General features: G+C 42.1%; 1 protein-coding gene across 1 annotated transcript in view; it reads left to right on the top strand.

The window, feature by feature from the left end:
• Positions 1 to 765: 765 nt before the first annotated feature.
• The window catches only part of gas8 (growth arrest-specific 8), a 33,403-nt gene continuing 20,059 nt past the window's right edge, over positions 766 to 14,109 (top strand). Inside the window, exons 1-5 of the mRNA XM_060837645.1 lie at positions 766 to 849; positions 2,076 to 2,168; positions 3,280 to 3,477; positions 9,658 to 9,864; positions 10,882 to 10,936. Coding sequence (XP_060693628.1) covers positions 847 to 849; positions 2,076 to 2,168; positions 3,280 to 3,477; positions 9,658 to 9,864; positions 10,882 to 10,936 — 556 coding nt within the window. The 5' untranslated portion in view covers positions 766 to 846. The remainder of the gene's footprint in view (positions 850 to 2,075; positions 2,169 to 3,279; positions 3,478 to 9,657; positions 9,865 to 10,881; positions 10,937 to 14,109) is intronic.

Raw genomic sequence — 14,109 nt, 5'->3', positions numbered from 1 at the left:
CTGAGGGAAAATAGTGATGGTGGAAAATTCCGCTACCTGAGCTGCGTAACACTTCTTGTAATGGTAAAAGAATAGATCTAAAGAAATGGCATCAGCAATGTCCAGATTCATGTGTGGGCCAAGGTTTGGGAGGTGTCCTACAAGTCCCCAACTGCTCCTTTAAATCAGTTGCTGCCATTAAAACTCAGAGAAGCTGAGACCTTGATAGCTCCTGGGCAATTGGGAAGGAATGGGAGGAGATAAGAGGGAATTGGGAGGGAAAGGGGGGAGAAATATTGCGGGAACGGTTTTTTTAGAACAATGCCATATAATCCAATCCATTATCACGGGCATGATTATAAATTAATTTTACTCCAGTTTCTCTTTTTGCAAATATCCCTAAGTGACATTTACTGCGATGAAAGTTCTGGATTATTTCACTGCAATGCTAAAGACTCCCGGGTTTTATGCTAAAATCAGATACAGAGTTTGGAGTGGCCTTTACCAATAGATTCCAGCCCCGCCTCCACACTTGCCCAGCCCCGCCTCCACCCGGGTCCAGCCCCGCCTCCACACTTGCCCAGCCCCGCCTCCACACGGGTCCAGCCCCGCCTCCACACGGGTCCAGCCCCGCCTCCACACTTGCCCAGCCCCGCCTCCACACTTGCCCAGCCCCGCCTCCACACGGGTCCAGCCCCGCCCCCGAGTTTCGTCTCTTCCTCCTCCCCCTCCCACCGCCTTTTAGCCCCTCCTCGCGCACGCAGAGTCTCGCGGCATTTGCTCGCCGTGTTCCTGACGGCGTTTCCATGGTGCTGGCGGTAAATAAACGGTACAGGAATAACTGCTCGGAGCAGCAACATCGTCAAGATGGTGAGTGTTGATGTGAAGCCGGAAAGCTCAAACAAGAACCTTAAAATCTGGACCGACAGATTTACATCTTTCCCTCCTCCTACAATACCCCTCCCCCCCTCTTCTGCCCCTTCCCTCCCAATTGCCCCTCTTCTGCACCTTTCCCTCCCAATTCTCCCTCAACTACCCCTTTCCCTCTCAATTGCCCCTTTCCCTCCCAATTCCTCCTCATCTGCCCTTTCCCTCACAATTGTCCCTCATCTACCCCTTTCCCAATTGCCCCTCATCTGCCCCTTTCCTTCCTAATTCTCCCTCAACTACCCCTTTCCCTCCCAATTGCCCCTCATCTGCCCTTTCCCTCCCAACTACCCCTTTCCCTCCTAATTGCCCCTCTCTCTCCCAACTCCTCCTCATCTGCCCTTTCCCTCCCAACTACCCTTTTCCCTCCCAGTTGCCCCTCATCTGCCCTTTCCCTCCCAACTCTCCCTCATCTGCCCTTTCCCTCCCAATTGCCCCTTTCACTCCCAATTCCCTCTCATCTCCTGCCTTTCCCTCCCAATTTCCCCTCCCTCCCCACCAACTCCCTTTATACTCCTGTCCCGTCTCCATATCTTCTCCACCTACATCCTACCACCCTTTCTCTCCACTTCACCATTTATCACCTCCACCACCCCACCCCATTGGAGCCAGCACTCACCCAAACCCAACACCTCCATGTCCAACAAGAACTGCTGGACCAACCCCCACCACACAACCGTCCCCCCTGATCTAAGCCCACCACACTGCCACTTGTCCTGACCCATCTGCCCTGCACTACACACACAGCTATTTACACAATATTCTAATGTATGACACACTTAACCTTTCACAATAGCCTTCAAAGTGTCAGCTTGACATTTAAACCTCAGAATGGGTTTGATGATGATCTTTTCTATTGCTGCATTCGAGGATTCCTTGACAGGTTCTTAACAACAGGCCCTTATTCAGGAAGAATTGTTTCTATTTAATCAAAAATGTATGCCCATTACTATTTTGCAAAATTATCAACGGCAATGTTAGATGAATCAATCCTTTGTTAAAAGTATGAAAAGAAACAAAAAACTGCTCATTCTAAACTGTAACATTGCGATCTCAGGAAACTGAGTATTCTTGGTCTTAATTTTCAGCATAACTAACCTTACTAAGAGATTTCATTATGTTTAGTTGTGTTTTGCAAAAGGAATGTCATATGATTTTCCATTAAACAGCCACCCAAAAAAAAGAAAGGAAAAGGAGGCAAGAAAGCAAAAACGCCAACGGTGATCGATGGCCTTTCTACAGAGGAAATGTCCAAGGAGCAGGTAAATGCATCTGTTTTGTGAAAGTGAAAATTATGTACGAACAATATCTGTGGCAGATTGATCAGTATTTTCCAGGAGTTGGTTGTCCGAGCCTTGGGCATTGTTGTAGAACAGAGAGACCCAGGGATTCAGGTACATAATTCTTTGAAGTTTGTATTACATTTAAATAGGGTGGTTAAGAAGGCATTTAGCATGTTTGCCATCATTGCTCAGACCTTTGAGTACTGACGTTATATTGAGGTTGTGTAAAAGGTAGGTGAGGCCTCTTCTGAAGTACTGTATCCAGTTCTGGTCTCCTTGTTATAGGACAGATATTATTAAGCTGGAGAGTGTTCAAAAACAGATTTACCAGGATGTTGCTGGGAGTGGAGGGTTAGAGTTATAAGGAGAGGCTGGATGGGCCGGGACTTTTTTCACTGGAATATAAGAGGTTGTGAGATTGAGAATCTTATAGAGATTTTTAAAATAATGAGCGGTACAGATAAGGTGAACAGCAGGTTCCTTTTCCCTAGGATTGGAGATTTCAAGGCAGTATATTTTTTAAGGTGAGAGGAGAAAGATTTTAAAAAGACATGACGGGTAATTCTTTTACACAGAGAATAGTATGTGTGTGTGGAATGAACTTCCAGAGGGAGTGGTGGATGCGGGTACAGTTACAACATTTAAAAGACATTTAGGTAAGTATATGAGTAAGAAACGTTTGGATGGATCTGAATCAAATGCAGGCACATGAGACTAATTTAGTTTCAGGCTATGATCTGCATATACTGGTTGGATCAAAGAGACTGTTTCTGCATTGTGTGACTATGACTATATAATCCAAGAATGCAACTGACCAAACAACCAGAGAGGAGATGAGAATTTCTTTTTTTACAATGAGTTGTTATGATCTGATTCACCCTGCCTGAAGTATTGGTGGAAGCAAGTTAAAAATGAAAAATTGGATAAATACTGAAAAGAAAAAATAAATTGGAAGCACAACAGAAAACAGCAATAATTAGATTGCTATTTTAGGACATGCTAAATAACCCATGTGATATGATTCTATATCTGTAGAGTTTGGTGTTTCGGGGTTTCAGCTGAAAAAATATTCTTTATTGATCATACACAGTTGGAGGAGCACATTGTTCGACTGCGTGAAGAACTTGACAGAGAACGAGAAGAACGGAATTATTTTCAGCTTGAACGTGACAAAATCCACACTTTTTGGGAGATCACAAAGCGACAACTGGAGGAGAAGAAATCAGAATTAAGAAATAAAGATCGAGAAATGGAAGATGCAGAGGAAAGACACCAAGTTGAAATTAAAGTAAGGAGTGTAATTCAATAATATAATTCCCGGTAGGCTGCTCGATCTCCCAAAACTATTTCAGTGGTCAGTTACATCATCTTTGTTCCATGTCCAGTACGTTTTTCTGCAATAATAACTTTTTCCTATTTCCTGCTTCTCCCTTGAGGCCTGTAATATTTTGAGAGGCCCCAAACTCTTGAGTTGTGCATTTCTTTTGCCAATCATGTCATATGGGCATAATCTGGTTATTTTCCAATGGAACAGTTTCTCTGTATCTGCTCTGTCTAAAACACTCACAATTTTAAATGCCTCTACAAATCTCTCTGTCTTTAAAATGACCAGTTCCTGCATCTCCAAACTAAGTAACTGAAATATGACTTTCCTGAAATCACTCATGTCAATCCTTTCTGCACCCAGTCTAAAGCCTTCACATCCTTCCTAAAATGTGATAACCAGAATTTGACACAATGCTCCATTTGAAGCGGACAAATGATCGTTGTAATCTCCTTATTCAAGCTCAATCTTAGGTCTTGAGAATGTCAATTTTCCTTCCACCTCTTCATGAGTAAGAGAGTGGCATTTCTAATTTTCCATTTCAAAAGCATATTTTCTGAATCTTAGTATTATTGCAAAATGATGGCTAATACATGCACAAGTTCCTAACTATTTCTTTTTTATATTCTGAAGTGTAGATTTACTTTATTTTTAGTCTCGTTTCCCCTTTACTATTGTGTTTACTTTTGTTCAATTCATGAAGTTCCTCCCCTTTAATTAATTTTTAGATACCCTTACAATGTTATTATTTTGTCCTCTTCCTCCGCTGTATCATTTTCACAAAGTATTGTACCTATTAAACAAGTCCATCTTCTCTTCTTCATCTGTTATCGTCTCTCTAACATCTGGACGTAAGTTTGCTCGCTGATCTGGAAGGGTTGTTTTCAGACATTTCATCACCCACCCTGGGTAACATCATCAGTGAGTCTCTGGTGAAGCACGAGTACTATGGTGTGCTTTTTATTTATGTGTTTAGGTTTCCTTGGGTTGGTGACACTATTTCCTGTGGTGATGTCATTTCCTGTTGTTTTTCTCAGGGGGTGGTAAATGGGATCAAAGTCAATGTGTTTTTTGATAGAGTTCCGATTGGAATGCCATGCTTCTAGGAATTCTCGTGTATGCCTCTGTTTGGCTTGTCCTAGGATGGATGTGTTGTTTCAACCAAAGTGGTGTTCTTCCTCATCTGTATGTAAAGATACTAGTGAGAGTGGGTCATGTCTTTTTGTGGCTAGTTGATGGTCATGTATCTTGGTGGCTAGTTTTCTGCCTGGCTGTCCAATGTAGTGTTTGTTATAGTTCTTGCAAGGTATTTTGTACATAACATTAGTTTTGTTTGTCGTCTGTATAGAGTCTTTCAAGTTCATCAGTTATTATTTTAGTGTGTTGGTGGGCTTGTGGGCTACCATGATGCCAAGAGGTCTGCAGTCATCTCCGAGATGTTTTAGATTTAGGGGAGAGTGGCTAGGATTTCTGGACTGTTTTGTCTGCGTGTAGCGTTTGTTGCTTAGAGATCGGTGGATTGTATTTATTGGGTACTGTTCTTTTTGAATACACTGTATAGGTGATTTTGTTCTGCTCTTCGTAGTTCACCCAAGCAATCATCCCAATACCTGAGAAGGTTTATAGCCTTAAAACTTGTCTTTAAACATTTAACTAAAATGTAATTTTGAATTATAAAACGTATTTGCTGCACACTAAAAAATAGACAGGCAAGGAGGGTAAGGTGTTTGCCTTAACATCAGTGAATCTGTATATACAGGACACTGAGTGATTATGACCTCAAAACAAAACTTGGTATCAAATAACTTCTCTCGAATTATTGTCCTTCACTATTATGTATCTAGTTCAGAACATGCAGCGCTTTTGTTAACTTGTCTTTGTGACAGGACAGTCTTCGTAAACTTGTGTATAAATGTAGTCTGTTTGAGATAGTACAACACAGTAGCCTGCCAGGGCTCTGGAAGATCTGATGTTCTACTCTCCTGGGTTATTAGAATCCATTTAGCTGGCTTGTAGGTATCAGTTATATGTTGTAACAGTGATGCCATTAGGAAATGAAGGGAAAGATTAAAATTAAACTAAACTGTTTGTGAGAGGTTTTTTTAATTCCAGACTACTAAAGGTACAATCTTCGAGTAAAAAGTGAGGTCTGCAGATGCTGGAAATCAGAGCTGAAAATGTGTTGCTGGTTAAAGCGCAGCAGGTCAGGCAGCATCCAAGGTACATGAAATTCGACATTTCGGGCATAAGCCCTTCAGGAACAATCTCAGGAATGAACCAAGAGAGGCTAACAGGTTGAGTTCATAAGGAATTTTCTGGGCCGTCTCAAGTCTGTACTTTATCACATCCAGAAATGAAACTGCATTAGAATGTTATTTCCAACAAGCCACCACACACTGCAGCACAGAGAAACTGCAAAGAACAGAGGAAAATCACCTATACAGTGTATCCAATGAATATAGTACACCGATTTCTCAACAACAAACGCAAACAAGCAGACAAAACGCATCCAGAAACCCAGCTACTCTTCGCTACATCAAGGACATCTCGGAACTGATGTCTCAGACCTCTTGGCATCATGTCATCATCACAGGAAATGGTGTCACCGAACCAAGGAAACCTAAACACATACCACCAGTACTTCACATACCACTGATGATGTTACCTAGTATGGTGACAAAATGCCTGAATACAAACCTTCCAGCTCAGCAAGCAAACTTACATCCAGAACCTCAACCTGAGCTACAAATCTTCTCAAAATGCACTCTATAACATCTGCTTTCATATGTTCGTAGCCCCATTTTTTTCCTCTTGATGTAGTTTTATAGTTTCATACCCTTTGCAGGTGTCTTTTTCAAATTATATTTTGAACCTCTTACTTTCTTTGTACCTCTTTTCAGAATTACAAAAAAAATTGTCCATTTGGTTTCACTTTTCAAATTTAAAGTTAATTAAGCTATTATTTGCTACCATTATTAGCATTTCTACACACCTGACAGGTGTAGCAGTCCTGCCCAAACTACTCATGAATTGGTGTTACCAGGAGGGCTGTATACAGCTCATACCAAAATCTGACATTCGTTGCTGTAATTAAACTCAACCCAATTTGGTTTCTGAGCTCAATCTTTGTTGCTAACACCTTCGCAGACATCTCCTCCTACTGCCCCCTCAATCACGACCTCACCTCCCATCACGGAACCATTATCTCCTAGACCATCCACAATCTCATCACCTCTGGGGATCTTCCATCCACAGCCTCCAGCCTCATTGTCCGTGAGCCCCGCACTGCCAATTTCTACCTCTACCAAAGATTCACAAGCCTGATTTCCCTGGTTGACCCATTGTCTCAGCCTGCTCCTGTTCCAGTGAACTCACCTCTTGACACCGTCCTGTTCCCCTTAGTCCAGAAACTCCCCACCTCCTCCAAGATGTTCATTTCTCCAGCCCCCAATGCTTCATCTTCACCATGGACATCCAGTCCGTGTACACATCCATTCGCCATGACAAAGACCTCTAAGCCCTCTGTTTATTCCTCTCACACCCTTCAACCACTACCCTTCCACTGACACTCTCATCCACCTGGCTGAACTGGTCCTCACCCTCCTTCCAATCCTCCCACTTCCTCCAAACCAAAGGCGTAGCCATGGACACCTACATGGCACCCAGCTATGCCTTCCTCTTTGTTGGGTACATGGAACAGTCCATCTTCTGCAGTTATACCGGCACCTCCCCCCCACCTGTTCCCCTGCTACATTGATGACTGTATCGGCGCTACCTCATGCTCCCACGAGGAGGTTGAACAGTTCATCAACTTCACCAATACGTTTCACCCCCAATGTCAAATTCACCTGGACCATCTTGGATACCTCCCACCGCTTCCTGGACTTTTCCATCTCCATCTTCACCACAGACATCTACTACAAACTCACTGACTCCCACACCTGCCTAGACTACAACTCCTCCCACCCTACCTTCTGTAAAGATGCCATCCCTTATTCCAAATTCCTCCACCTCTGCTGCACCTGTTCCCAGGATGACCAATTCCACCTTAGAAATCCCAGATGGCCTCCTTCTTCCAAGATTGCAACTTCCCTTCCCATGTGGTCGACGATGCCCTCAAGCGTATCTCCTCCATTTTCCACACCACCACCCTTGAACCCCATGCCCCCAACTCAAGGACAGAACCCTCAGGTCCTCGGCTTCCATTCCACCAACCTCCACATACATTGCATTATCCTCCGTCACTTCCGACACCTACAAATGGACCTCATCACCAGATATATTTTTCCCTCCCCACCCCATCAGCATTCCCTCCGTGACTCCCTTGTCAGATTCTACCTCCCCCCAACTCCCACCAGCCTACATCCCACTCCTGGCACCTTTCCCTGCCACCACAGGAAGTGCAAAACCTGTGCCACATCACTCCTCTCACTTCCATCCAAGGCCCCAAAGGATCCTTCCACATCTGACAGAAATTTACCTGTACCTCCACCAATGTTATCTACTTTATCCATTATACCGGATGTGGTCTCCTCTACATTGAGTAGACAGGATGCCTACTTGCGGATCGCTTTAGAGAACACCTCTCGGACACCCACACCAACCAATCCCACTGCCCTGTGGCTGAACACTTCAACCCCCGCTCCCACCCAGTGAAGGACATACAAGTCATAGGCCTCCTCCATTGCCCAACCCTTACCACCCGATGCCTGAAGGAAGAACGTCTCATATTCCTAATTCGGACCCTGCAACCACACAGCATTAATGTGAATTTCAACAGTTTACTTATTTCCCCTGCCCCCCATTAGTCCCAAGCCTCCAACTCGGCACTGCCCTCCTGACCTGTCCATCATCTTTCCCATCTATCTGCTCCACCCTCCTCTCTGACCTGTCACCTTCTCCCTCACATTCATCTACCTATGATTTGGGGATGCCGGTGTTGGACTGGGGTTAACAAAGTTAAAAATCACACAACACCAGGTTATAGTCCAACAGGTTTAATCGGAAGCACACTAGCTTTCGGAGCGACGCTCCTTCATCAGGTGATAGTGGAGGGCTCGATCGTAACACAGAATTCATAGCAAAAATTTGCAGTGTGATGTAACTGAAATTATACATTGAAAAACTGATTGTCTGTTAAGCCTTTCATCTGTTAGAATACAGTGATAGTTTACTTCTTTCACGTGTAAATCACAAAACTTTTTTTTAAAGTTGCATTCTCGGGTTAGCTGTTAACAATGGTGATAGCTAGTCAATATGTTGAAGGTGTTAGCCTCCGTGTTCTCTGTCTATGACCTAATGTTTAGATTGATTCTAATCTTAAAAAGTGAGATAACAGAGCTTTACATAAATTCATGCAGTTTTTGAGCTCAGAGTTCTACATGAATGTATGCAGTTTTTGAGCAAAGTGCAATGTAACTCTGCAAGTACAAATTCACCCCACAAAATATATGTGCGCATGTGTGCGTCTACCTATCGCATTCTCAGCTACCTTCCCCCAATTCCACCCCCTCCCATTTATCTCTTAGCCCCCAGGCCCAAAAGTCTAATTCCTGATGAAGGGCCTATGCATGAAACATCGATTCTCCTGCTATTCGGATGCTGCCTGACCTGCTGTGCTTTTCCAGCACCACACTCTTGACTCTGATCTCCAGTATCTGCAGTCCTTACTTTCTCCTAAAACACCATTTAGCCACCCTCCCTGCATTTTGAATAAGTTATCTTGCATTGGCTGTTGCAAATCTTTACAAGTCTGCCAAATCAATATTCATACTTTATTATTCACATACGATGTTCACTAGTTGCATAGTGGTCGTTGGGTTTTACTGTCTATAACATTTTCATTAATAATTTGAGTTTTTGATAAAAGTCGCCAAAAGATGATTAAATAGACTACAAGCATTTAGTTTGAAAAAAATAAGCAGTTTATTAGAAATTTCATTTTTAACCTTTTCCACATTTTTCAACACATGAACAATGTTGGACAGTCAGTATAGTTCAGGATGTTTATCAAAGATGGAGGAAAGCATTATTTCTTGAGAAATATTGTCAGTTCACGAGGAAGAAAATATTTCCGCTAATATTTTAAATTGTAAATTGTTTTATAGTTCCCTTAGCCTAGTTTATATTTTCTTCATCCCACAGGTCTATAAGCAGAAAGTCAAACATTTATTATATGAACATCAGAACAACCTTGCTGAGTTGAAGGCAGAGAATACAGTAGCCATGAAACTGGAGCAAAAAGAACATCATGACCAAGAACATGATATACTAAACGATATCAGAAACTTAAAGGTGCAGCTGAAGGAACAAGAACTCTCCAATCAAAACATGGTGAAAACATTGAAACTGGTATGCTTCAATTAACTTTGTTATTTATCCATAATTATCCTCAAGAATGTGAAAAAAAATTGTGCCAATGGCTAAATGGTAGGATCTTATGCTGGACTCATGTTGGGAGGCAACAGAGTGGAACTTATCTGAACTTGGGGTTCCTTAGGGGACAATATTGGGGTCATTGTTGGTTTGATTATTTTTGAATGACTTTGAAGACAAAGTATTGTCCAAGGGGTCTAGTTTAAAATTTTGCAAGTATTGAGAAATTAAATTTTTGAAACTTCTTTTGTTAAGCTGAATATTTAAAACAAACTTGGTACCCAGCTTAAATCTAATGATATCAAAAGAAAATGAAGTTTAGGAAATACTTGATGCATTAAGAAGTTGATAGGACGATGGACTATGGACTGAGGTGTAGCAGAATAAAATGCCATGGTAGATTTCAAGATTCACAAAATGAATTTCTGTTTAAAGTTAAGAGTCAGAGCTATTAGTTCTAGAATCAACCAAAGAAAACTATTTGGAAATTTGGACAAGTATCCATAATGGAGCAATGATCTCCTTTCCAAAGCACTAGTGTTACTCTCTTTAAATTGAGAGAGATGGAAGACATTTCTTCTTTATTTTAGTTATTTTTGTGCTCAGTACTATTTCATCAAAAATCTACAATTGCTGGTAAGTACTGTTATTTTATTTTAATAACACTCCAAAATGTTGTACTACTAGTTAACGGACATGGGTAGAACAAGTGAAGGGATTATATGAAAAGCTTTGCAAAAATAAAGCAGTTTGGCAAGAGCAAGCCTTCATAAGATAAAGTGAAAGGTGAATTGTTCTAATTCAAAAATAAAATGGGAAATTAAAAATTCTGAAAATTCGAGTTAAAAGGATAAAATGCTGGAAAACTCCCATAAGAAGATCATTAGTATATGTAAATTCTTCACTTGGACACATAGAAAAGGCATCAGCAGCAGTACGTTATGAAACTTCTGTGAGCTTTTAATTAAGATTTCTTTTCATATTCAATAATAGAAAAATGATGAAGAGATTACAAGATTGTGGAATGACTTTGAGAAACAATCACAAGGTTAGTCTGAATTTTGTCAGTCAGAAACTCTTAAAAGCTCATATTGTTATGATCAAAGCTTCAATTCTGATTCCCACTGAATACAAAAGCTTGTATGAAGAACTTGGGTTTGAATTTTAAATTGCCAAGAATTTTCTCAGCCTAGTAAAAGTTGCCATAGTTAAAAGCAAGAGTACACAGAAGGGATACCTAGAAATAGAGTATCCAAACAGAAACCTTGTACATGTTGGTGTCTGTTCCACTTCTGCCAGTTGTGTCAACAAAGCCATCTTCCTAAATGTTGATTGCTAGACAACTGAAGTGTCATCTGAGTCAAGCTGAATATTGTTTCAGTTTCCATATTGATGTCTGAAGGTAAACTCAAGACTCCTATTTCCTTAGAACTTAATTGGGTGACCAAACATAGCGCATGCTGCACAGTTTCAGCTGTAGAGTAGCCTAGAGTGTAAACTTTAATGTACTCCACAAAACTGTGTGGAATTGCTGCTGGATCATTCCCATGAGAATGGACTACCTTAAATCTAAATTAATGCTTTTATCATAAAGTCATAGAGATGTACAACACAGAAACAGACCCTTCAGTCCAACTCACCCATACGGCCCATATCCCTCCAAACCCTTCCTATTCATACACCAATCCAGATGCCTTTTAAATGTTGCAATTGTACCAGCCTCCACCAGTTCCTTTGGCAGCTCATTCCAGACATGTACCACTCTCTGCGTGAAAACGTTGCCGCTTATGTCTCTTTTATATTTCTCCCCTCTCACCCTAAACCTATGCCCTCTAGTTCTGGACTCCCCCACACCAGGGAAGAGACTTTGTCTATTTATCCTATCTATGCCCCTCATGATTTTGTAAACCTCTATACGGTCACCTCTCAGCCTCCAACACTCCAGAGAAAACAGCCCCAGCCTACTCAACCTCTCCCTGTAGCTCAAATCCTCCAACCCTAGCAACATTCTTGTAAATCTTTTCTGAACCCTTTCAAGTTTCAGAACATCCTCTGATAGGATGGAGACCTGAATTGCACACTATATTCCAAACATGACCTAACCAATGTCCTGTACAGCCGCAACATGATATCCCAACTCCTGTACTCAATACTCTGACCAATAAAGGAAAGCATACCAAATGCCTTCTTCACTATCCTATCTACCTGCGACTCCACTTTCAAAGAGCTAAGAACCTGCATTCCAAGGTCTCATTGTTCAGCAACACTCCCTAGGACCTTACCATTAAGTGTATATGTCCTGCTAAGATTTGCTTTCCCAAAATGCAGCACCCTGCATTTATCTAAATTAAACTTGATCTGCCTCTTCTCAGATCATTGGCCCTTCTGATCAAGATTCAGTTATGATCTGAGGTAACCTTCTTCGCTATCCACTACATCTCCAATTTTGGTGTCATCTGCAATTTTACTAATTATACCTCTTATGCTCACATCCAAATTGTTTATATAAATGACGAAAAGTTGTGGACCCAGCACTGATCCTTGTGGCACTCCATTGGTCACAGGCCTCCAATCTGAAAAACAACCCTCCACCATCATGCTCTGTCTTCTACCTTTGAACCAATTCTGTATCCAAATGGCTAGTTCTCCCTGTTTTCCATGAGATCTAAACTTGCTTACCAGTTTCCCTTGGGGAACCTTGTCGAGCATCTTACTGAAGTCCATATAGATCTCGTCACCGCTCTACCCTCATCAATCTTCTTTGTTACTTCTTCAAAAAACTCAATCAAGTTTGTGAGACATGATTTCCTACGCATAAAGCCATGTTGACTATCCCTAATCTGTCCTTGCCTTTTCAAATACACGTATATTCTGTCCCTCGGGACTCCCTCCAACAACTTGCCCACCAGGAACGTAAGGCTCACTGTCTATAGTTACCTGGCTTGTCCTTACCACCCTTCTTGAACAGTGGCACTATGTTAGCCAACCTCCAGTCTTCCGGCATCTCACTGTGACTATCGTTGATACAAATATCTCAACAAGAGGCCCAGCAATCACTTCCATAGCTTCCCACAAAGTTCTAGGGTACACCAGATCAGGTCCTGGGGAAGTATCCACGTTTATGCATTTCAAGACATCAGCACTTCCTCCTCTGTAATTTGGGCGCTTTTCAAGATGTCACCATCTATTTCCCGACATTCTATATCTTCCATGTCCTTTTCCACAGTAAACACTTGTGCAAAATTCTCGGTTAGTATCTCCCCCATCTCTTGCGGCTCCATACAAAGGCTGCCTTGCTGATCTTTGAGGGGCCGTATTCTCTCTCTTGTTACCGTTCTGTCCTTAATCTATTTGTAAAAACCCTTCGGATTCTCCTTAACTCTATCTGCCAAAGCTATCTCATGTCCCCTTTTTGCCCTCCTGATTTCCCTCCTAAGCATACTCCATGGTGGCACAGTGGTTAGCACTGCTGCCTCACAGCGCCTGAGACCCGGGTTCAATTCCCGACTCAGGCGACTGACTGTGTGGAGTTTGCACGTTCTCCCTGTGTCTGCGTAGGTTTCCTCCGGATGCTCCGGTTTCCTCCCACAGTCCAAAGATGTGCGGGTCAGGTGAATTGGCCATGCTAAATTGCCCGTAGTGTTAGGTAAGGGGTAAATGTAGGGGTATGGGTGGGTTGCGCTTCGGCGGGTCGGTGTGGACTTGTTGGGCCGAAGGGCCTGTTTCCACACTGTAAGTAATCTAATCTAATCTACTGCCTTTATACTATTTTGAGGATGTATTCAATCTCTTTTGTGTATACCTGACATATGCATCCTTCTTTTCCTTAACCAAACACTCAATTTCTTTTGTCATCCAGAATTCCCTACATCTACAAGCTTTTCCTTTCACTCTAACTGGAATATAATGTCTCTGGACTCTTACTACCTCTGTAGGTAGTATTTTTGAAGACTTCCCATTTTCCAGCTGTACCTTTACCTGCGAACATCTGCCCCAGTCAGCTTTTGAAAGTTGTTGCCTAATACTGTCAAATAACCTCCGTCCAATTTAGAACTTCAGCTTTTAGACTTGGTCTATCCTTTTTCATCACTATTTTAAAACTAATTGAATTATGGTCACTGGCCCCAAAGTGCTCCCCCACTGACACCTCAATCAGCTGCCCTGCCTTATTTCTCATTACTAAGTAAAAGTTTGCACCTTCTGTAGTAGGTACATCCACAT

The sequence above is a fragment of the Hemiscyllium ocellatum genome, chromosome 17, assembly GCF_020745735.1.
Source record: "Hemiscyllium ocellatum isolate sHemOce1 chromosome 17, sHemOce1.pat.X.cur, whole genome shotgun sequence".
NCBI classification, from domain to species: domain Eukaryota; kingdom Metazoa; phylum Chordata; class Chondrichthyes; order Orectolobiformes; family Hemiscylliidae; genus Hemiscyllium; species Hemiscyllium ocellatum.
Note: the sequence above shows the minus strand (reverse complement) of the source record. Positions and strands in the feature narration are given on the sequence as shown.